General features: G+C 36.5%; 1 protein-coding gene across 5 annotated transcripts in view; it reads left to right on the forward strand.

Annotated features, from left to right (window-relative positions):
• Positions 1-26,397, forward strand: part of LOC150108743 (twitchin-like) — a 2,666,638-nt gene that overhangs the window by 723,765 nt on the left and 1,916,476 nt on the right. For all 5 annotated transcript variants that reach the window (XM_090390962.1, XM_090390961.1, XM_090390964.1 and 2 more), the window contains one exon: positions 1,886-2,027. In XM_090390962.1, coding sequence (XP_090247088.1) covers positions 1,886-2,027 — 142 coding nt within the window. The remainder of the gene's footprint in view (positions 1-1,885; positions 2,028-26,397) is intronic.

A 26,397-nucleotide genomic window follows, 5' to 3' on the forward strand; every position in this document is an offset into this window, starting at 1 on the left:
TTTTCTTAAGTTACACATTAATTCATTTTACACCTACCTTATTCAGCCCTTCAGAATACATTCACACATTGATACTGTTATGTATTTCTTTGTTATTTCCCATGCGGAATTTATTTCCTTACTGCTCAACTCCTCATTCCGTGTTATAGCCCCAAACTGTCTCCTAAGCTTATCATGATCATCAGCCTTATATTTCCACATATATACTTTTCTCACAAAATTCTGCATATGACTAGCCAGAACACAGGTGATTACTTCATGATAACTTTCACCAACTGGAGGAAAGTGTGATACCCACTCTGATTATTACATCCTCTGATGAAATGATCAGATCTAAAACTCTTGATCCTCATGTGCCTTTCTTTATGTGCTACCTATGATAGTTATCTCTCAAGAACTTGAGAAATTCATTTTCCATCTCGTCTAAGTTTTGGTAGCTCTCAGCAATATAAGATAAGTGGATTGCAAGGGGATATTCAGTTGTTTGCAGATGATGCAAAGCTGGGAAGGATTATTAGTAATAGTGCAGATGTGGTAGCCCTGCAAGAGGATTTGAATAATCTACATAGATGGGCAAATGAATGGGGATTTCAGTTTAATGCAGCAAAATGTAAGGTCTTGAGGTTTGGGAAACATCGATGGGATGCTGCATACTCTATTGGAGAAGTTATACTGGAGGAAGTTGGGAAGACAAGAGATCTGGGGTTAATGATTGATAGAAACTTGAAGTTTAGGGGACATATTGCAAAGGTGGTGAAGGTAACACAGAGGATTGCTGCAATTATGAGAAAGACACTGACCTACAGAGATAGGGTTATCATTCTGTTGTATAAGTCTCTGATCAGACCACACTTGGATTATTGTTCTCAGATTTGGTCCCCAGGATGTGAAGGGGATAAATTAACTATGGAAAGGATACAAAGACGGATGACAAAGATGGTTTCAGGACTGTACAAGGATAGTTATGAGAATCGGCTGAGGGAATGTGGACTGCAGAGTTTGGGGGATAGAAAAAGGAGGGATGATATGATTGAGACTTTTAAACTGTTGAGAGGTGGTTACAGGGTTGACACTGGGGAGTTCTTTCGCTTGGTTGAACAGCGGGAAGGAGTGATGACAAGAGGCCATCCCTGGAAGTTACGAAAGGAAACTGTGAGCAAGAGGGTGAGGAGTGGTTTCTTTGCATGGAGGGCGGTTGAGCCGTGGAATGCATTGCCTGATAGAGTGTTGTGGGCGAGAATGGTCAATGAGTTTAAGGAGTGGTATGATAGACTTTGTGTTTCTTAGGAAGGACCTCCCACGATGAGTCTTTTGAGTCCATGTAGGCCTGAATAATAATAATAATAATAATAATAATAATAATAATAAGTCTATTTAAGGATGTAAGGAAATAAGATAAGGTCTCTTTATGATTGTATGGAAAATTAGGTGAGGCCTTATCTCTTTACTATCTTATTTAAATTTTTTAAACTTTTCTTGCAGATATGGCTGAAATAAAATTAATTATTTATTATTTCATGTTGTAAAATATATAATGGGCTCAAGTACTACCAATGCCTGTTATTTCTCTTTGTTTTATCACTTGTGTTCACTTATTTGGCTTCATAGTTTGGTTTCTTTCTTTTTCTTTTTTTTCTTTTTTCTTCCAATTCTGATCTCTTTATTTTGATTTATTTCATTTCTTTAGAAACATATTCAATAAACATGTTAATAATAATGTAGTGTAAATGTAATGTACTTTAGAATTTAATATATATTTCTTCTTTGTCTCTTTTTCTTTCTTTCTTTCTTCCATTGTTTCCACTCTCCCTTCCTCTCTCTCTCTCTCTCTCTCTCTCTCTCTCTCTGTATCTCTTTCTCTCTCTTTCAAACCCTTCTTTCCTAGGAATCTGATAAGTACATAATTTCAGCAGATCCACTTGGACGTAAAGTATTAAAAATTACTGATTGTACTTTAGATGATTGTGGAGAATACATGTGTCAAATTAGTCCAGAAGAAAAAACAACAACAAAGCTGGTAATTACAGGTAAATAATAATATAATATTCAAAAATTAATTTGATTAAGAATTGTGTGCGTGTGTGTGTGTGTGTGTGTGTGTGTGTTTTCTATATATTTAACTATATCAGTGTCAATTAAAAAGTGTAATGACAGAAATGTATTTATGAAGAAAAATTAAGATTTCATCAAATTTTCTTTCATAAAATTTCATAGCATAAAAAATGCTGTTTTCTGAAAATTATATTGGAAACACATCTGAGCCATATACAATATATTTCAGATTATTCTAATCCTTTACAGAATATATGTTAACCATGTAAGTTCCATTTAGTGCTAGTCTAAACTTACTAAGTTTCCCTTCCTTTTCTTCTCTTTTCTTTTTTAATTTCTGTTTTCTTCTTTTGATGTTATTTCTTAAAATAAACAACCAATATATATATATATATGTTACTGCTAAAGTGCAGAAATCAGTTATTCTGCAGATTATCTAGGTATTGTGCAGATTAACTACGGTGATCCGTTAATGTGCGGAAAATTGTTTCATTTCTCAAATTACCTAGGTAATCTGCACATTACCTACTAGGCACTCGTTAAAGTGAAAATAAGATCTCTGCTGGAACAACAGCAACGTTTCTGTATGTTTAAATTAAGATAAGGTTATTTATTTATTTTTTGATATCTAAAGAATCAAGTTAATACAATCAAACAATCAACAAATTAGTTGATAGAATCAATCATCAATCAATTAATATAATACAAGGAATCAAACGGTTTAAAATATTATTACAATTAAGAAAAAAAACATATGATAAAATTATGTTTACTTATTAAAAAACCAAACTAAAAGTGGAGGGAGAGGGGGGAAGGAGTAGGGAAAGGAAATGAGAAAAACAAACTTTTGAACTTTAACGATACAGAAGCCGTTAATGTGCACATTACCTAGGTAAAATGCGGAAAACTCTTGATTCCACACGTTAATGGAGCAAATCAGTTAATCTGCAGATTAGCTAGGTAATGTGCACATTAACGGTTTTCGCACTTTAGCGGTAACATATATATAGGAATGTGCAAATATTAAAATTCATAAAAAGGTATCGCCTTATCATTTGCCCATTCAGTATATTACTTTTTACCAGCGAAATGCACTTCATTCAGTGCTTTCCAAATTTCAAAACTACATTAAATAGTTAGTTTCACTCTTGATAACATAGTTTATTTAATTTCTTGATGTAAGCTACACATTGATTTCAACTAATGTAGATCTTTACAACTTTGTATTATCTGCCAAAACAACTGGAAATCTCTCCATTTATAAATAAATTTCTCTTGATATAACTAATATTGAAGTTAAACAGTAATGCTTCTAAAACATATATGTATATATTGTAGTTTATATTAACTCGGCTTGTAGATATTTTAAAAATAATAATATACTGACTGAAAACACTGAGAAAGGAAGGAAAAAACTTTAATAAACACGAATAGTTTCGTTGAACGCCGACTTCTTCAGGTGAGAAAAAACTGGAAAAAATAATAAGTTAAATAACCTGGACTTCTCACATAAACAAATTGGAAATAGCAGCAGTCAAATTTGAAACTGGTGTCCACGTGGTAGGTCTAGCTTGAGGCAAAAGTGAGTGACCACTGACTCGAGAGCATCAGAACTGAATTGCTGAGCTGTGAGAGTCTGACAGGTTGTAGCTTAAATTCTTGATCATGTGTGATTGGTTCAGCACTATTTCTTTTGATTCAAGGATGGATGCATCTCTCAAGTTCGTCAGTGCATTTATGGATAGTGGACGTAAGATTCCAATCTATCTGATGTTGCTGTTCTTCTAGATTGGAGTTAGCAGAAAAAAAGAACATGACTTGAGAGGGCGCTTGCACAGGTTCTCTTATAAAAGATATCACGTTTATGTTCTTCCAGGCATGATGAGACAGACCTATCAAGTCATGTTCTTTTTTCTGCTCTGTTCTTTTTTCCAAAATAAAGTTTACCGCACTCGCAGATGATTTTATATACTCCAGGAAATTGAAGTTGGTTGTGTTTTTGTTTGGGTTGACTCAGGAAAAAAAGCAAAGTTTTGGTAGGGTGGTGAAGTAAATTTTGATATTAAATTTCTTCATAATTTTTGCCAGTTTTGGTGATAGAGAGTTTATAAACAGCAATTGAATGTGAGTAATAGGATTGGAGTTATCTTCTTGCCGAGGTTGAAGACGTTAATGTAGACGTTTAGTTATGCTTTGAGATGAATAGCCATTGTTCAAAAAAGTTGAATTTGAAGATCTTCTTCTTCTGAAGTAAGAGATCTCGCTTGATGGGCTAGAGTAGAAATAATACCAAGTTTCTGCAGACAGAAATGATGAGAAGAGGCATGTATTTATCTGTTTGTGAGAGTAGATTTATGAAAAATCAAAAATTTGAGACAGTCAGGAAACCTAGTGATCTTTAGACCTGCCAAACTCTTACAGCTCAGCGATTCAGTTCTGCCGCTCTCAAGTCAGTGGTCACTCACTTTTGCCTCACACTAGATCTGCCACATGGATACCAGTTTAAAATTTGACTGTTGCTATTTCCAATTTGTTTATGTGAGAAGTCCATGTTATTTAACTTGTTATTATTTTTTCCAGTTTTTTATAATTATTTACACACCTGAAGAAGTCGGCGTTCCGACGAAACTAGTCGTGTTTTTTAAAGTTTTTTCCTTCCTTTGTCAGTGTTTTCATTTAGTATATGATTATTTTTAAAATATATATGTATGTATGTATATTTCAAAATATTATTTCAAAAGCCAACGCATACTGACAGATATCTACTTGCCTCGTCCCATCATTATAGACCTCAAAAATTGGTATTATTTCTGCGCTAGGAGCAAGAGTCCACTGACTCATCACTGACAAGGACGAACTAACCAAAGAACTTCAATATTTAAGAAATGCTTTCCTTCAAAATGGCTATAATGACCATAGTCATCTCCAGACTACTCAACTGACATGAGACCAGTGAAATAAATGAAGAAAAAAACAGAGGATTCATCATGCTCCTATACAATTATATTAGCTCTATTTCTATAAAACTAGCAAAAATACTTAAGAATATAAAATCAAAATAGTATCCCCCCCCCCACCCCCTTATCAAGATGAGATCACTACTCCAATCCATAAAATCGTCACATAGCCCACTTCATTATATGGGTGTTTATCGGCTATGGGGAAATTGCCAGTCATCTTAATGTGGAGAGACAGAAAAATTAATTGAACAACATGCTCAAGATATTCACTATACTTTATGAGATAAATTGAAACTATTACACTGTTGCTATCATGCAACAGAGAGAAAAATCTGAAGTCTTTAGAAATAGCATTAGATCCTAAACATCTAAATATTAACTAAACTATTAAGTTGTCTGAATACATTCTAGTCTTCATGAATCAAACACATTCATGTGAATGCCTAAACACACACAACATTCTGAACAATTGAAAATATTTTAAAAATAAAATTAATCTCTTCTATAACTATAATGGCAGAACATATTGCAGGGGAAAGATGTTAGCAGTGCATGGGATATAATCAGCAGGTGTCTGCAGGTCGGACCGGTTGGCCGAGTGGTTAGCGTATCTACTCTCCAGCAAGAAGGCTGTGGGTTCGAATCCTGCCATGGGCATGGATGTTTGTGATTGTTTGTGAAAATACTAGTCATCGTGGTCGATGGTAGATGGCATTGGTGTATATTTATTATTATTATTATTATTAAAACAAGACCTCATGGAGTCAAAGACTCATCTAGGAGGTCCTTTTATCTCACACACATCTCATCATACCGGGTCTTAAACACATTCAAACTCCTTGCAGACACCACACTCTCAGGCAAGGCATCCCAATCATTCACAACTCTGCACGAAAAAAACCTGCCTCTCACTCCCCTACTCACACCCTCTTTATACAGTTTCCACGTATGACCTCTGGTTCTCCCCTGATCTCCCACTATTCTCTGTAGAACTTCTCCACCATTGATCCTATAACAACCCCTTACCAACTTGTAGGTCTCTATCATATCTCCCCTCTTCCTCCTCTCCATCAGACTCTGCAAATTACATCTTCTCAATCTTTCCTCATACTCGACATTCCAGAGGTCAGAAACTACCTTAGTCAGTCGCCTTTGCACCCTTTCCAACATCTCTTCATCCTTCTGAAAACCAGGTGACCAAATCTGGGCACAATAGTCCATGTGTGGCCTACTCAAAGCCTTATACAATGGAACAAGAATCTCCCTACTTCTACACGTCAGTGTCTTCCTCATCATTCCCATAAGTCTTTGTGTTGTCTTCACAATTTTGGAGATGTGTCCCCTAAATTTTAGATCCTTATCCACTATCACTCCCAGATCTCTTATTTCCTCTACTTCCTCTACTTATATATTCTCACCAAGCATAAATTCTGCATCCCATCTTTGTTTTCCAAATTTTAAAACCTTACATTTTGCAACATTGAACTCGCATCCCCATTTGCTTGCCCAATCAAATTTATTCAAGTCTTCTTGCAAGGCCACAACATCTTCACTACTCTTTATGGTTCGTCCCAACTTTGCATCATCTGCAAACAACTGAATATCTCCATCCAAATCTTCGCCAATATCATTAATATACAAGTTAAATAGTAATGGCCCTAAAACAGATCCCTGAGGCACTCCACTACTGACTTTCCTTTTCCTGGATATTGCACCCCCATACACAACTTGTTGATACCTATCAGATAGCCAGTCTCCAATCCAATGCACTAATCTAATATCCAACCCCATCTGCTCTAGTTTGACTGTCAACTTATTATGAGGTACTCTATCAAAAGCTTTTGCAAAATCCAAGTATATTACTGTGTATCCTTCTCCTCTGTCCAAGGAAGCAGTCACTTTATTGTAATAAGTAAGTGGATTTCTAAAACACGACCTCCCTTTAGCAAATCCATGCTGTCCATCAAAGCTTATACCATTGTTGTCAACCCAACTCTGGATCCTAGTTCTCACAAGCTTCTCCAACAACTTAACCACAACACCCGACACACAGATAGGCCTATAGTTTGATGCTTGAGTTCGATCACCTCCTTTATGAAGTGGCACAATCTTGCCCTCCTTCCACTCTTTAGGGACTTGACCAAGTGCAAGACTCGTATTAAAAAAATATGTCAAGGCAGGTGTCAACTCTCTGGCACATTCCTTCAGAATACGCGGTGATATATTATCAAGTCCCACAGCCTTATTTACATCTAGTTTACTCAACTCCCCAAACACTTCTTGCTCACTTACAGTCAGTCTCTCCTCCCCATCATCAACTGCTCTTAATCTCTCCATGAAGTCACATTCACAAGATTGAAAGATCTTTATGAACTGCTCATTAAGTATCTCCACCACACATTCTGCAACAGCTGTCTTTATACCATTTCCTCCAATCAATGTCATCCTTCCATAATCATTCTTTCTTTTGCTGGCTACATATCGAAAGAACTCCCTAGGATTCTTTTTAGCTTCATTAGCTAACTGCTGTTCATACCTCTCTTTAGCTACTCTCACCAACCAAGTCACTCTCCTTGCCTGGTCTTTGTAGAACTCATGAAATTGGTTACTTCCACTTCTCTTATGCTGCCTCCACAATGCCCTTTTTCTCTGTATTGCATGCTTAATCTCTTTATTCATACATCTCACACCTAACTTATTTAACCTTCTCACCCGTGGTATACATTTAGACATTGCATCCACTAAATATTTTTTGAAAATCCCCCAAGCTGCATTGATCTCTTTTCCAGCTAACTCCTCATTCCATTCTACATCTGCAAGCTGTCTCCTGAGCTCTTCATAATCACCCCCCTTGTAGTTCCACATATACCCTTTTTTCACAGGGGTCCTTGCACTGCTGGCAACCACCCAAGTAATCACCTCATGGTCACTTTCACCAATTGGTGGATGATTTGATACCTCATTGATAATTACATCCTCCGATAAGATGACCAAATCCAAGACCCTTAATCCTCTTGTGCCCTCTGTTACATACTGTCTGAGGTAGTTATCCCTCAAAAACTCAAGAAACTCATTTTCTTTACTTCCAGTTGCTATCTCTTCATTCCAGTCTATATTGCCATAATTAAAATCACCCATAACGATCACCCTTTTCTTATTTGCTTGGCTTATTTGACTATACATTTCACTATCACCACCATCCACATTACCGGGTCTATAACAACATCCCATCAAGAATTTGATTCTATTCACCTCTATCTCACACCATACTGCCTCAAAACCACTGGCCCCATTTCCCTCTTGCATCTCTACCTTGTATGGACATAACTCTTTCTCTATCATCAATAGCACTCCCCCTCCCTTTTTACCCCTTCTATCCTCACGAAACACATCATACCTTTCCATCTCTATTCCTGTCAGGATGTCATCCTCATCTAACCATGTCTCACTTATTCCGACAATCTCTGGGTGCACAGACGCAATTAGTGCAACCATTTCATCCGCCTTGTTTCTTATACTTCTAGCATTGGTATACAAACACAACAACTCATTTCTGGATCTACAGCTAGTTCCGCCTGGAAAACATACCTTGTGCATTTTATCCTCTAGCACACCTTTAATAATGGAGTCGCCATACAATTCCACTCGCTCATCTTTTGTTATCTCTTTCATGCCATCATGATTTATTTTAATAGTTTTGACCTGAATTCTCTTAATTTCATTCTGCATCCATTTCATTTCTTGCTTCATCCAATCCAATTCACCTTCTGAACCTCGCGACACATTCACTCTATCATTAAATCTTTCTAACTTTCTAACTCTCAACCCCCTCTTCTCACTTTCCCTCTCATTCATCCTTCTTTGTTTCCGTACTTTCGGTCCAACACACGTCCAACTTTCACTATCATTCTTCTCACTTTCACTCTCACATATCTTTCTTTGTTTCCGTACTTTCGGACTAACATGCGTCCAACTTTCGCTATAATTCTTCTCACTTTTACTGTCATTCATCTTTCTTTGTTTCAGTACTTTCGTTCCAACATGCGTCCAACTTTCGCCATCATTCATTCTTTTTTTACTATCATTCATTCTTTCGATTTTTTTTACTTGCGATTTCTGCACCACGCCATTTCTACTTTCATTCGTTCTCTCAATTTCGTTTCTTTCCGCCTCACTTTCGTCCCTTTTAACATCCGTTACGGTTGTCAAATCGCTCTTTTTCTTTTTTCCTGATTTTTTAACATTTTTTTGCCTGTCTTTCTCGCCATCCTCTTTCAAACGTGCTCTCACGACACAATCGGTACTAGCACTTTCTGTCATCAACTTCATATTCGCATTCATCAATTCCTCGTTCAGGTCACATTTTGCACACACCCTTCTTCCATCCGCACTAAACATCCACAAATCATTTATGTAGTCGAAGGAATACATATAACAGACCTCACACTTAACGAACCGACTGAAATACAAATTAAAATCCTGGAATGACAATGCCGCCGCCATTTTTTTTTTTTTTTTTCACTGCAGGTTACTAGGTCTAATATTAACGTTTTCGTATTTAGTTTAAGCAAGAAAAAAAACCCACACTAATAATATCGGTAGCGTACAACGTTTACAGCCGCTCTTACTTAAACAATTACGCATATATACTTGATTATTCCTAGTAAAACTTATCTGAATCAGGAGCTCTTCAAAACACGTTCGTAGCGCTTGATCCTCTAGCGCCCCCTCATTAACACTGGCTGAATGAGGATGAAGAAAGACAACAAAGTTGGGCCTTATCCTAAACAGTTTTCCCTAGTGGGCTAAATTGGGTTGTTTTTGCCATTGGTCTGATGATCTTAAAATGTATGCTTTCCAAATTTGGATCAGCCTCATGCACCCAAATTTATTGGGGTTTGGAAAGGTTTTCCAAGCTGAGGCACATTCTAGGAATCTTTCATATTTGTATTTGCTGTGTTGTAATAGAGTGGCCTTCTTCCAGTGTATCCTGTGATGGGTGTCCAAAGCATGGCCAGTAAGTTCTGAGTGGCTGTATTGTTGGAACTGGATGTAGTTCTTGTGTTTGAATATCCTGATATTGGCCTTCTTGCCTGTTGGTCTGTAGTAGGATAGCTTGCATCTGCAAGGGACCTGATAGGTCTAGGGTATGTGGCTAGTCATTGTTGGAGTGGTAAAGAAATGCCAATTTCTTATGTGGTCTGTAACTGATTGTAAGGTTATATTTCCTTATGAGTTTGTGAATTTTTCAGATGTGTCACAGATATATGGAATGGTGATAGATTTTGAGTAATCTCTGCTTGAATCATGAGGGGAAAGGGAAGGGGTTTGCATTTAGATGGTTTCAATATTTTTTGGAGGTTGTAGCCAAAGACCAGCCACATCCCCTAGACTTATACCAGGGGATGTGGCTGGTATAAGTCCTACTAAACTGTCCTACTACAGCCAAACTAGCAGGACAGCCAACATCAGGATATCCAATCAGAAAGACTACATCTGGTTCCACCAATACAGCCACTCAGGACTTGCTGACCATGCTTTGGACACACACTACAGAATATGCTAAAAGAAGGACACTCTATTATACTGCAGCAAATACAAGCATGAAAGACTATTCCTAGAATCTGCCTCTGCTCTGAAAAAGTTTTCAAACCTTAACATATTTGGGTGCATAAGACTCCCCCAAATTTGTGAAGCATACATTTTAAGATCTTCAGCCCATTGACCAAGACAACTCACTTTAGTCCACTGGGAAGAGGAGCACTATTTAGGACTTCTGTTGCCTTTCTTCAGCCTCATTTCGCCAGTGTTAGTGCTTGCATGCACATATCATTGATTTTTGTGATCCCTGATGATGGCAACATAACATTGGCGAAATATAGGAAGATATTAATTAAAGCTTTTTATAAATAATATTCTAGTATACGTTGTCATATGTGTAACCAACATATAAACTTATCTACAAGAATTATGATCATCTATGGAGATTCCATCACACATGAGGCCCATCAACACGTCAAGTTGAAGTCGAAGGTATCTAGAAAACTGAATTGATTAGCCTTCATAAAACACTGCTGGGATAATAATATGAACCCAAATTGTATTAAATTAAAACACGGATTTACATCACTGATGGCTCTGTGCATTTACAGATGCACTAGCTTCACTCTTCTACAGGAGCTGATTGCCGGCACCTGTGTTCTCCTGGCCAACACTAGTGACACTATCCTTGTGCTAGAAGAATAGCTTGCTGTGACACTGAATGTCAACCTTTGGACAATTCTTTTTGACATCTTGAATGCTTCAGCAGAGAAAGAATTTCAAAGAATACAGTGCTGGCACATTAAGAAATTTGAAGGTCTACAAAAATATTCAGTTTCCAAACCTCAGCTACCTCCTAACATGGTAATAAACCTATTTCCCATACCCTGAAGCCTGAAGCAATTAGTGCACTTACACATGGTCATAACTTTGCAATAGCACCAAAAAAAAAAAAATACCTATTGATGAATTATTGATATAAGTATAGCAAGGTATGTTCAGCCTTCCCAACCACATTGCCAACAATATCAGACTGTATGCAGCCAGTGTTCTCACTCAAGCTAAACTACCAAAAACAAACATATCAAAAAAAAAAAAAATTGAAGCTCTGCAAGAAATTAAAAGCAACAACAAAATAATAATTACCAAAACAGGAGATGCCACTGTGGTTTTAAACCAGTCAGATTACTCAGGTAAGCTTGCCTCCTTACATCTAGATTGTTCTTCCTATCCTCCTATAGACTATGATTCCACCAGCACACAACTCAGAACACTACATAAGCTCCTTCAAAAGGTTACCTCTTGGCCAGTGGAAGTTACAAACAGACAAACCTTATAACTCTAGTCCTTCTCCCTCCACATATATATGGACTACCAAAAATCCATAAATAAAATATGCCATTACGTCCCATTGTGGATGGCATTGATTTACCCACATACAAATTAGCCAAACATTTAGCCAAATTGTTCACATACACTGCCATCTATTTGGATTCCGCAAAGGCATTTGACAGGGTGCCACACGATGAGCTGATATTTAAGTTGCAGCACATGGGTTTAGATGTTGAGTAAGTCAACTGGATTCAGGATTGGCTGCCTGATAGGTATCAGAGAGTTGTCTATGGTGGGGGCTATTGTTCTTAACTTTAGACTATTGTTCTCAAATTTGGTCCCCAGGATTCGAAGGGGGTAAATTAACTGTGGAAAGGGTACAGAGGCAGATATCAAAGTTAGTTTCAGGACTGTACAATATTAATTATGAGGATCAGCTGAAGGAACGTGGACTGCAGAGTTTGGTGGATAGAAGTTGGAGAGGTGATATGATCGAGAACTTTTAAACTGTTGAATGGCAGTTACAATGTGGACACTGGGGAGTTCTTTCACTTGGTGGAGCAGTGGGAACGGGCACTGAGAAAGGGTCATCCCTGGAAAGTACGAAAGTAATCTGATCTGTGAGCAAGAGGGTGAGGGGTGGTTTCTTTGCATGGAGGGTGGTGGAACCATTGAATGCATTGTGTGATAGAGTGATGGGAGTGGGAATGGTCAATTCATTCAAGGAGTGGTATGATAGACTTTGTGTTTCCTAGGAAGGACCTCCCACGATGTGTCTCTTGACTCCATGGAGGCCTGAATAAAAATACTACTAATAAAAATAATTAATATGAAACATCATGTTGTCAATTAAAATACTGCATTTTTTGCTTTATAAGGTGCATTGTTGTATTGGATACATCACATTTTTAATGTCAACTTTTTTGGGAAAAAAAATAATCTTCGTACTATAAAATGCTTGAATTATTATTATTATTATTATCATCATTATTATTCGTGTGAATTCTAAGGAGTCCAAAGACTCATCGCGGGAGGACACCTACTATACAACACGTCTCCACTATTACACTGAACCTCTACTACTAATTACCTACATCAACATCATCTACTGCCCACAACCACCACTACCACAGCTAGTATTTTTGTCTGTAAATTGCGTGGGTTCTAAAGGCCGATTTGTCTGTATGTGGGATGAAAAACCAGATTTTCCGGGAAAAAACCCTGCTGCCTCCATATGAGATTGGCTAACTCACCTTTAATTGAAAAAGTCCATATAAAGATTCTTCCCGTCATGACGAGAATCGAACTTAGGCCTTTTCTAATCGAAGTGCGCAATGTACCATCATTCTTCCAATTGTATGGAGGCGCTATTGTGCATTATGAATTATGCATGAAATTTTTCCTGTAAATATTAATTTTTTTATTTTAAATTTTAATAAATCCATTTATTAGATAAAAAAAATTCTCCTTTTTAAAAAAACATCGTATCATTAAAAACATATATTAATATATATATAATATAAAAAAAATTATAAATTTCATTAATCTTCTTTTCAAATCTTTATTCATCTTCATCTTCACTCTCAAAATTTTCTGAACTTGATTCATCATCATAAACCGAGTCATCTCTCACTTGAAATAATAAGCCATCCTTTGTACTATCAAGAGAATTACTAATGCTCTTAATAGTACAAAATGAACTCTTTACCCACTTGCACATCTTCAAAATTGTAGCCTTTCTCCAACTTGTAGTTGTTTTTTTTTAAATTTTGAGATTGCATCGAATTGACCAATTTTTCCCTCTTAAATCTTTTAAAAGGTTTGTTTATTGATATTTCTAAAGGTTGAAGCACGGAGGTGAGTCCTCCTGCAATTACAGCTATTTTTGTGTTCATTTTGTGAAGTTCATTCTTAACATCTTTGGTTTTATGGCATCTAGATTAATCCCATACTACAAAGCAGGTTTCTGATGTAAACTGCCAGGACTTCTGGACCACACCTTCTATATCCATAGTTTCAGCCCTTCCTCATCCATCCATCTTTTTGAATGAATATGAATGTAAACTCCTTTGGGAAGTTTTTCTTTGGACATTGTTTTTCTTTTAAATATTAAAAAAGTGGCAATTTTGGAAGCTTATTTTGCACATGGTTAGACTATAATCAATTTAGTTTAATCCTTTATCCTAGTGTAGGCAAACAAATTTTGCACCTGAAAATATCTTCAGGAATGAGGCAAGGTGGTACATTTGTTGGCAACTTTTAGCAAAGGTGGACCAAGCTCTCATCTCTCCTTGTCTTAGTATCTCCCATAATGCAAAGCACATCTCCTTCCAGATATGTATAATGCTATGCATTAATTGAATGGCCACTACCCAGACCAGTTTCGACCTTTATTGAGGTCTCGTCAGTGGGAGGCAGACCCAAAAGTGGTGATATCAAGGCAGAAGCAATGGAGAGGTCATATTGCTATGAGTTGCCAACAAATGTACCACCTTGCCTCAGTCCTGAAGATATTTTCAGGAGCAAAATCTGTTTACTTGGGGTGCTTAAGGGTCAAAGCTGTATAACTGAGAGGAGACCTCCACTTAGCCTTTAAAGGAATGCGGAGAACCGACCAGGGCTTCTGACCTAATGTCCAATCCTCACCTTCTCGTGGTGTACCCTGTTGGGTATCTACTTTGATACTGAACAAACGAGGATGGGCTGGCAATTTGGGATTTAGCCGACCAAATTGTATTCTTATTGGTTAAACCAAAATAAAAAATGATGGTACAACATGACAAAATTTCATGCAGGCTGGGGCGTCGCCCGGTTAAACAAGGCCCCCATTGTTTGTGCCAGGGAACCAGCGCGAACAGTTAAAAGTCAGCTACTGGAACAAATCTGAAAACAAACCCCAACTCAATATCACCAGAGTTAAAGATCGGTACTATCAACGTAAGAAGCCTGAATGGCAAAGAAACGGAGCTAGCTGAGGAATTACATAAGTACCAGATCGACATAATAGGGGTGACTGAAACAAAAAAGACCAAAACTGGTGAGATCTTTCTGAGCAATAAATACAAAATGTTATATTCAGGCAATGGCAATCAAGGAAAAGAAGGAGTAGCCATAGTATTCAACACAAAATACGAGGCTAATCTTCTTGAATGGCAGTCAGTCTCAAGTAGAGTAATATGGGCAAATATGAGAATGGGGAACTGGACAATGAGACTTATTTGTGCCTATGGTCCCACAGAAGGTTCTACTAAGGTAGAAGTGGAGGAATTTTTTGAGGCTTTAGAAAAAGCAACTGACACATTGAAAAAGGAAAAGTTGGTCCTTGTTGGGGATCTAAATAGCTTCTTCTTCTTCTTCTTCCTATCATGGAATATAGGCCATGTGGCCTGTTCCGGTCTCATGCCATCTCTTTCTTGGTCTTCCGATTCTTCTTTTTCCACTTATTTTGTACCTGTATAATATTTTTGGTAGAGTAGGAAATGATTGTGAGACATACAAAAATATTTTGGGAAAATTTGGAGAAAAGAGCAAAGCTAATAATAATGGCAAATATCTGTTGGATTTCTGCTCAGGACATGGACTGGTTATTGCTAACACCATTTTCCAACATAAAAACATGCACAAATTTACATGGAGAGAAGAGGCTAGGAATAAGAAAAGTCTCATTGACTATGTTATTGTTTGTAGTGATGTTTTCTCCCTGGTGCAGGACACCAGAGTGTACAGAGGGTTTGAAATTGGAAGTGATCACTATTTAGTCTTGAGCAGGATAAAATTGAATTTCATATTGAAAAGAATAACGTGTAAGAAAGTTTTAAAGCAAATAAAAGTTGAGCAGCTGTCAGATGTGAACTGTAGACTAAAATACAGAAAGATTATTGTGAGAACAGGAATCAAACCTTGGAGATTCAGTGGCAAACTCTGAAGAAAACATCGATTGATCGATTGATTCTGCTATAGAGGCATGTTGTGAAGTTATCTGGTAGAATAGAAAAATCAGAACTCCCTGGTGAACACAGCAAGTGTTCACCAGGGAGTTCTGGTGAACACAAAGAAGCAGCGAAGGAAAAGAAGAAAGCTTATCAAAAGTTCCTGGCAAATAAGTCAGCTTGAGCTCTTAGAGAATACAGAGACAAATGTAAGAAAGCTAAACACCGTGTAAAACTAGCTAAACAAAAGTCATGGGAGGACTTTGGCAAGAATATAGAAAATAAATATCAAGAAGGTGGCAAAATATTCTCGAGGTTGTTGAAGAAGCTTAGGAATGAAGGAAAGAGTGCTGTAAAAGGAGTTAGAGATGATAAAGGTGACATGAAAACAGGAAAAAAAAGATATCCTTGAAGTATGGAGTAATTACTTTGAAAAACTGCTAAATGAAACAAGCAGTGATGACAGCACAGTGATAAAAAAACACTGCCAAGGCATGCAGTAAGGAATACATACTTGAAGTAGAAAAAGCCATCAAAGGCTTGAAATGTGGAAAGGCAGCAGGAGTAGATGATATTCGACCAGAAATGCTGAAGTATGGTGGTATAAAAGTCTTACAGTGGCTGCACTGCATAGTTCAGAAAGCCTGGACAGAGGGACGAAATCCCGATGATTGGAGTAGAGCTCTCATAGTACCCATATATAAAAAGGGAAATAAAACTGCATGTTTGAATTACAGAGGTATTTCCCTACTGAATGTTCCTGGCAAGATCTATGCAAGTATACTAGGAAACGGTTGACAAGAATTGTGGAAGAAAAGCTTGGTGAAGAACAAGCTGGATTCGGGCCAAATAGAGGCTGTCAGGATCAGATCTTCACTTTGCGACAAATAGTCGAGAAAGCATGGGAATATAACAAAGATCTGTATTTAAGTTTTGTCGATTTGGAAAAGGCATATGACAAGGTGCCAAGAGAGAAGCTATTCAATACGCTACAGTTATATGGTGTCAATGGGTTATATCAAGCAATACTTTGTCCTTATTTGAGTTGTAAGTCAGCAGTTAGAATTGAAGGAAGTACAGGAAGATGGTTTAATGTTAAATCTGGTGTGAGACAAGGATGTACATTATCCCCTCTGTTATTCATTATCTATATGGATCACATTATGAAGGGAAGTGGTATTAAACCTGATATCAAAATTGGAGATGTTAATGTCAGCTCACTGCTTTATGCGGATGATGTTATACTTCTAAATAAATCCGCTACAAGTCTGCAAGATTCTCTGACTAAATTGAATAGCTGTTGTAATAGTTATGGTATGAAGGTCAGCAATAAAAAGACAAAGACAATGAAAATAGGCAGAATCATTGAAAATGTCAACTGTGTTGTGAATGGAGAACCTGTGAAACAAGTAAAACATTTCAGCTACTTAGGCACGATTTTTAGTGAAGATGGTAAATTAAATATAGAAATAGACAATAGAATCAGCAAAGCTGGTATGGTGGGAAGTCAATTGAATAAATTCATATGGAATAAGAAAGAAATTAGTCGGAACACTAAATTAGCTGTATACAAGACAGTGTTCAAACCAGTTTTAACTTATGGATCTGAGAGCTGGGTCAGAAGTAAAACACTTGACCAAAGACTAGAGACCGCAGATATGAAAGTCCTGAGAAAGATTGGAGGCATAAACAGATGGCATCAATGGCAATATCATATTAAAAATGAGGATATTAGGAAAGAACTTGACATTGTCAGCATCCAGGAATGCGTTAGCAGAGCTAATCTCAGGTGGTATGGTCACTTAAATAGAATGGGAGAGGAAAGATTAGCAAAACAAGTGTTCTCTGCCAGGTTGGCAGGAAAACGACCCAGAGGAAGACCAAGATATAGGTGGATTGATACGGTACAAAGTGCCTTAGACGATAGAAATATAAGATCTGATAATGTTGGCGTCTTGACAAGTAACAGACTGATTTGGAGGAAAATTGTAGATAGGAAGTTAGTAGTGATGTAATTTTTTCATGTAGTACTGTCATATCCTGTACACCCCTTGAGGGTACATGGCAGGAATTTGATGATGATGATGATGAAATCTGTTTACCTACTCTCGGATAAAGGATTAATTAAATTTATTAAAGTGGCAATTTTGTTCCATTCAATGAATGAGAAAACAACAGTATAGTACACTTTTTTTCCCTTTGGAATCAACAGTCTTTTTTGAGGGAATATCAATAATCAGAGGCACTTCTTGCTTATTAGCTATTTATGAAAGTTCAAAATTGTCATGTTTTCTGGCATTTATGGTGAATCTATGAAATTCAATCATTTTGTTTTCAAATTCGTCTGGCATTTTTTGTGATATTTTCATTTTTGCATGCATGCATAAATCATTCCTCTTATAAATCTAAAGCACCATGATGGTGACCCTGTGAAAATCAATGATATTTTTTTTCTGTTGCCAATAATTTTGCTCATTGAATAATCAATTTTGTAGATACATAGCAACCCATTCTTCTTTGATCCATTATCCAAGTTATAATTCATTTCCAATTTCTGGCCATTTTTCTGGTTTTCTGTGGAGAAAATGTTTCTTATAATTTGCTTCTATTAATTGCTGCTCTTGTTTCCTCCAACTTTGTATGATATTTTCTGTAGGCAGAAGCCTAAAGTGCTGCTCTTCTGCCCTGTTGTCATTCTTTTTCCATACTCACTCACACTAGGCTTACATGCAATCATATCGCTAGGTATGTGCTTCATAGAATCCATGGGTTATAAAAAAATACAATAATATAATAATGTATTAATTACTAGTTTAAATGTATGACTGTTAACTACTGTGCAACTATTCAAACTGATCACGCATTACAGACAATTGATGACGAACTGTAACTGTGCATACATAAAAAACACATGTGTATAATTTGCACCATGAGATGCACCAGTTTGTAAGACACATTCAACTTATAGGACACTCCTAATTTTCAGATAAATTTTAGGTACAAAAAAAGACGTCTTATAAGGCAGAAAATATGGTAAATGTTATCAACTTATTCCAGTGTTCTTCCTTATAAACATTAGTCAAAAAAAAAAAAAAAATATATATATATATATATATATATATTTGAATTCATGCAAGCACCCAACAATGAAGTGGTACATGGAAAGCCTTCAGATGCCAATATGCTGGCATTCTAATTTATTGCTATTCTCGTGCAGTGTTTGTTTATATTTCTCTCTTATTCATGTAATACATCTGATGAAATCTTCTAAGAAGATGAAACTAGTTGTGCAGTTTATTTAAATAAAATATAGTGTTTCTATTTTAATCTCTCGACTTCCAGTCATTTAATCTACTTCAAATATATATATATATATATGTAAATGAATTTTTAACTTGGGGATATTGTGTATTAGGATAACCAAGCAATTTTATAAGCTTGGTTATTTTTACTCCTAATCCCAAGTATGCAAACAATTAAGTTTGCACCTGAAACATAGTTCAAGTCTAAAGATGGTACAACACCAGGGCAACTCATTGTAAAGGTGGGTAAAGAACTGATCACTATTCTTAGTATTTTTCCCATAATGTAAAGCACATCTCACTAAAAGATGTATACTGCAATACATTATGGGTGGGGTCACTACCCAGACCGGTTTCAACCTTTTTTGAGGTCTCCTCAGTGAGTAGCTAGACCTTAAATACCAAGGTTTTAGTAATACAGAGCCTTAACTTTACCTATTCAAGTTGCAACAAGGTGTTTTTATTATTAATAAAAATCTCTGGAGGAGATATAGATGTAAATATCAATCACTGAGGAGACCTCAAAAAAGGTTGAAACCGGTCTGGGTAGTGACCCCACCCATAATGTATTGCAGTATACATCTTTTAGTGAGATGTGCTTTACATTATGGAAAAATACTAAGAATAGTGATCAGAGCTTTACCCACCTTTACAATGAGTTGCCCTGGTGTTGTACCATCTTTAGACTTGAACTATGTTTCAGACGCAAAGTAATTGTTTGTATACTTGGGATTAGAAGTAAAAATAACCAAGCTTATAAAATTGCTTGGTTATCCTAATATATATATATACACACACACCATATTTTTCAATAGATAACATGCACCTAATGTATAACGCCCCCCCCCCCCCCAACATTTTCATCACTCCTTTTGATGTATATAATGCACATGCGCCAACTAGCAGTAGAGTTAGAAAGTACAGACGGAGGACGGAGTAATTCTTTAAAAGCATGAGTTGCTAGTAGCAGTGGTCGATTATTACGTACATCCGGTTTTAAAATATTTTATAAAGTAAATCGTTATTTGTTTATATTAGATCTGAATTACACATGGAAGACAGTACTTCTCGCAGACAGCACAGTTCAAACTTGAAATGGTAGAAGTAGCAAAGGAAAAAGGGAATTGTAAAGCTTGTAGATTGTTCAGTGTTGGAGAAATTAGTGTTCGTGAAGGGCAAAAGGCTGAAACAGTCCTAAGTCAATGCTCTCTGGACACTTTCTAATATTTCTTCATCCTTTTGAAAACTAGGTGACCAAATTTGTGCATGGTAGTTCATATGTGGCCCAATTTTTCCCAATTTTGCATCATTTTAATTCTGTAATCATTGTAGCCATTGGATAGGAAGGTGTTATGTATAGGATTGAGTTCAATTAAAAGAGAGACTCTACTGGAACAAAGATTATAGACTATATTCGTCATACTTTTAATGATGCCATATTGTTGAGAGGGATGGTGATGGCAGTGGCAAACTTTGTGAATGTATCTGCCTGTGTGAGCAGTCTTTCTATATACAGTGAAGGAGAGGTTACAATTCAAAAGGTGTGTTTCTTAGGCATCTACCATTCCTAGACTGATTAAAAAATAAGGAGTTCCTCCCCCATTCCTCAGCCATTGCTTCAGAAGGATTTCAGAAATGCTATCACCATCCTTTATCCCTTATGTCTGTGGCACATCAGTAAAAATAGCCAGGTCTTTAAAAATGTACAGTTTCTACAAAACTTTTAAGTCCCACTGAAAACTTGCTACCTGTATCCATCCTACCAAAGATCAGCTCCCTCCTGTCTCAGTGCCTGAAGTATATAAACTACCATGTTCTTACAAGTTGGCTTACTTCGGCAAGACAGGTAGATCAGCCACTATTTGTTTAGATGAACAAAAATCTTACAACTACAATCACGACTATGGTCAATCTGGCCTTGCAGACCATGTATCAGATGCAACTCACAGGATCTTCTGGAAGAAAACCACCATGCTCCACCATAGTACATTTAAAAAGGAAAGACTGTTTTTGGAACCTGCAGCAATACTCAGAAATCAACCTAATTTAAACAAATACAGATACATAAAACTTCCCAAAATTTATTATTATTATAATTATTCAGGCTCCATTGAAGCCTGAATAATTATAATAATAATTATAATAATTATTATTATAATTATTCAGGCTTCAATGGAGTCAAGAGACTCATTGTGGGAGGTCCTTCCTAGGAAACACAAAATCTATCATACCACTCCTTGAACTCATTGACTGTTCTGGCTCTCACCACTCCATCAGACAATGCATTCCACTGTTCCACCATCCTCCATGCAAAGAAACCACTCCTCACTCTCTTGCTCACAGCTTGCTTTTGTACTTTTCCCCTTGTCATTGCTCCCTCCTGCTGCTCCACCAAGTGAAAGAACTCTGCAGTGTCCACCCTGTAACTGCCTCTCAACAGTTTAAAAGTCTCAATAATATCACCTCTCCTTTTTTCCACCAAATTCTGCAGTCCACATTTCCCCAGCCAATCCTCATAATTATCATTGTACAGTGCTGAACCCATCTTTGTTATCTGCCTCTGCACCCTTTCCACAATTAATTTATCCCCTTCAAATCATTGGGACCAAATTTGAGAACAATAGTCTAAGTGTGGTCTGATCAGTGTCTTATACAATGGAATGATAACTCTTCTATCTCTGCAGGTCAGTGCCCTTCTCAGTATTGCAGCAATCCTCTGGGTTACCTTCAACACCTTTGCAATATGCCACCTGAATTTCAGTTTTCTATCGATCATCACCACCCCCCAGATCTCTTGTCTCCCCTACGTCCTCCAGTACAGTTGCTTCAATCGCATATGCAGCCTCCCATCGATGTATCCCAAACTTCTAGACTTTACATTTAGCTGCATTAAACCAACTGTCGAGTCTATTCAAATCCTCTCCAGGGTTGCCACATCTGTACTATTACTAACAAAGCAATCCATCAATTAATGCGTCCCCGATTAGTGCATTTTCAATTAGTGCATCATTTTTTTTCGATACCCAAATTCGATTAGTGTACCTATATGCATCTTAAAAATAAATGTTACAGATTTTAAAAATATTTCTCTCTGTACATTTTTATGACTAACTATTTTTTAAAAAAAAACCACTCACTAGGATGAAATAATTTAGTTACCGATTTGAAAAATTTTACAAAGTTATTTTTTAATGGCATACTACACTATTTCCATGTACACTATGTTCCAAATTTACTGCAAAAATTATGTCGTCTGCTTTACATAGCATTTTGCTGATCATATCTCGGGCTTTTCCGTACTTTTTTATTTTAAATTATTTTCCTACCCTTTAATTATGAGTAAAAGAATTAGCGAGCAAAAAACAGAAGTGTAAAAATGATTCGAAAAGTAATCTGATTGGAAGAAAAACTTGAAATAATAATGAAAAATGAACAAGGCGAGTCCAGAGCAAAGATAGGACAGAATGCAAAAATGGGTGAATCAACTGCTGAATACAAAGAGAAAGGTAAGGCTGCTTCAAGTTCCTCATACATGCACTGAAAATCAAAGTATTATAATGATTGAATTAGAGAGATTTATTTTTACATGGATCGAAGATTTTAACCAAAAACAGATCCCTCTAAACACTAGACTTATTAAATCAAAAGTCTCTTTGTAACCTGGGAAAAAAAGGGCTATCAATGATGGAAAAGAAGAAGAATTCCACATTAGCGATGGGTGATTTGAACATTTCAAAACGAGAAAATAGCCTACATAATGTTCTAATCACAGGTGATGCTGCAATTGCAGATAAGGAGATATCCAGAAATTTTGAAGAAAATTGATAAGAAGCGGACTATTGTGATCAACAATATTTAATGTCGATGAAATTGGCCTTTTTTTGGAAGAGAATGCCTTCCAAGATTTTTCTAGCCAAATTAGTGAAATCTCAGGCAGGTTATAAAGTTGCAAAGTCGAATGAAATTACTGCTAGCAATATGCAAGCCGTTTGGAAGCACATTCTTCCACACTGTGCAAATGATTTTAGAGGCTTTTCAAATGAATCTAAGTTATTAAATGGATAAGAATCCTATATTGTTATATAGCCAGTAAGTGAAACTCAAGATTGATAACTACGATCTATGAGTTTCAATGCCGAAAAAACTATCGGCGAAGGCAATTCGAAGCAAAGGTGGAGCAAGCTCCCTCACTATTCTTGATATTCACTTACTGGCTATATAACAATATAGGATTCTTATCCATTTAATATCTATTCAATTGCCAGAAAACTAGCCTTTTGGCTTTTTATTTTAATTGAATCTAAGTTAATTAAATCTCATTCTGAAAGATGAGTGATTCTGACCTGCTAAATTTCGATGCACAGGAGGATGATCCTGAAGAATATGAAGAAAATTTAATCACTGACAAGCATAAAGATGTTTCACAGAAACAATTTAAAAATAGTTTTCGTACAATCAAAATTTTTAAGCAGCAATGCATAGAGACTGACCCTGGTGAAGAGAGAACTAGTAAAATTTGCAGAAGAGGCAATAGAGCAATACCATCAGTTGTGTGAAAAAAAGAAACAGAATGTCCTCTAAACTACATTAGCTCAATTCTTTGTTAAGAAGCAGAATAATAAATTTATATTCTGAATATGTTTTATTGTCTTTCAGCTTCATGGTTTTCCTTAACTAGACCCTGAGACATACCCACATTCTTTTATAAAAAAAAATAATGGTTCAAAAAAGAAATTTGAGGAACGAATTATACTTTTTCCCATAGGTTATTATATTCAATTAGTGTGTTTTCAATTAATGCTTGTGTTTTAAAGAACACATTAGGCGCATTAATCGAGGGATTCCTGTAAACCTTCTCATCTTCACATCATCTGCAAACAATTGAACATCCCCTCACAAACCATTGACAATATCATTGATATAAAGGATAAACAATACAGGTCCCAGTACTGAGGCACTGTGGAACCCCACTTATAACCTTCTACTTCCTTGATATTGTCTCACCATAGCCAACTCTCTGATACCTATCAGAGAGCTAATCCTGAATCCAGTTGACTAACCCGACATCTAAACCCATGTGCTGCAACTTAAATATCAGCTTATTATGTGGCACCCTATCAAATGCCTTTGCAAAATCCAAACAAAGGGCAGTGCATGCCTTTCCCTCATCACCTGCTCTTGTGGGAATGGGTACTAGGACGAAGGGGGACTACATGAGGTAACACTGAGCCCAGTGGAGTCTAGAGGGGATAATGCTGGGTATAGAAACAATGACATTTATATGCTTTATAGAAATGCCAGGAGTATCTGGAATAAGGGAGGGGAATTGGTGGTGCAGATAGCTTCAGCCTGGCCAAATATTATTGGGATCACTGAGACGTGGTTGACAGAAGAAGGTATAATAACAGGAATAGAAGTTGCTGGGTACAGCATTTTTTATCAGGATAGGAAGGGAAAGCATGGTGGTTGAGTACTGCTTATGATAAGTGACGACCTATGGCCTCTAAGAGTGGAGACTATGGAAGGCAGTGACACTAATGATTTTAAAGCATATGGTGTGAGGTAGAGTTGGGAAAGACAGGATATTTAGTGGGGTGTTGCTACAGATCCAGGAGCACAGAGGGTGGGGACCAAGAAATGTTTTGACAGTTGAGTTTGGCAAGTGCAAGAAGAATGATTGTTGTGGGAGATTTTAACTACAGTATTATTAATTGGGGGAGAGAAAGATGCATGTAGCAATAAGGGAATGGAATTTCTCGAATTCTTGAGGGACAAATGTCTTGGGCAACATGTAACAGAGGGAACAAGCGGTTCAAGAGTTTGGGATTTGGTTATAGCATCAGAAGAGTTGATGATAACTGAGATGACATCTCTCTATCTCTCTCTCTCTCTCCCTTTAGTGCGATGTAGACTGCTAGTGCTGTCTACATCACACTAAAACATGGTATGAACAGAAATTTAAGGAAGCATGTGAGATTATTATCAACCATCCCAATCTGAACAATAATGATAGTCTAAAAATCCCAAACATATGGAATGTATATATTCGAACCACGGATGTTCCTCACTAAGAACAACTATAAACAGGACTGTAGAATATCCAGTATCTTAAAAGCAAAAATAAGAATTGTAATACTAAAAATAGGACATCATTGTTTCTGAAAGAAAACCATCTGAAAGAATGTTTATTCCTGTCATTGTAAATTCATTATAAATAGAATTTAGCTTGATGTAATTATTTTTTTTTTCACTTGAGGTCATGCCAGTAGAATAACATGTGATCAAAGCATTGTTTCTTTAGCTGACAGTTAATAATGTAACTCAGCTTGTCTTGTATATTGATGTATGTTCAGATGATGATCTTGATGTGAAGCTCGAAACATCAGGATAATAAAAGAGTTTTCTAACACGGTTGTAAATTCCATAAATTTTAAAATGAATAAGGATTTGTAGTTTTTCATTGTCTATGCTTATTGCTCAATTTAGGTCTTTTTTTTCAGAATGTATTCTAAAGTTCTGGTAAATAGATTTGGGTAGATCACATTGCCTTGGCAGACCTCTCTCTTTATATCTATATTTATAGGTTGATCAAATATGGTTATTTGTGTAGTCTGATTTTTGTTAATTTCTTTTATGATGAGGGGTTAAAGTAGGATCCACATTTATTTCCAATAAGGCACTGATGACTGCATCGTGGTCTATGGTATCAAATGGTATTTTAAAATAAATAAAGAGGAAACATAGAGGCTTCTCCACAATGGATCATATCCATCGTGGAGAAGCCTCTTCTGAATCCTGCCTGCTCTCTACTGGAGTTGTCTTCGAGGGTGTTTTTGATTCTGTTCAGTATTACTCTGTTCATGATTTTATATATGTGAGAGATAGGTAGATTGTACGATAATTTTTTATGTCTTCCTTCTTTCCTTTTTTGAATAGAAGTATGGTTTTTGAAGTCGTTTATTCCTCTGAAATCTTTCTTTCTTTGAAGTACCATGCGAATTCAAAGCCAAGGCTTTGAATATAGTTGGTCCACCTTGTTGGATTTCTTCAGCTTTAACATGATCAAGTCCTGAGTCTTTACCTTTATTCGTTTTTTAAGGGCATGTTCTATTTCTTCTGGAAGTACATCTGGTATATTGCTTGGTTTTGTATTTATGGGTTTTGAGACTTGGCACTTAGTTGCATAAAGATCATTATAAAAATTCTACACAATTTCTTCTATCCTTTTTCTATTAGTATGTTTTTCTTTCTCCATTTTGATCCTGTAAAGCAGATGGAAGT

This window comes from Typopeltis vanoorti, chromosome 3 (assembly GCF_054136105.1).
Source record: "Typopeltis vanoorti isolate ZY-2024b chromosome 3, IOZ_Tvanoo_1.0, whole genome shotgun sequence".
NCBI classification, from domain to species: Eukaryota; Metazoa; Arthropoda; class Arachnida; order Uropygi; family Thelyphonidae; genus Typopeltis; species Typopeltis vanoorti.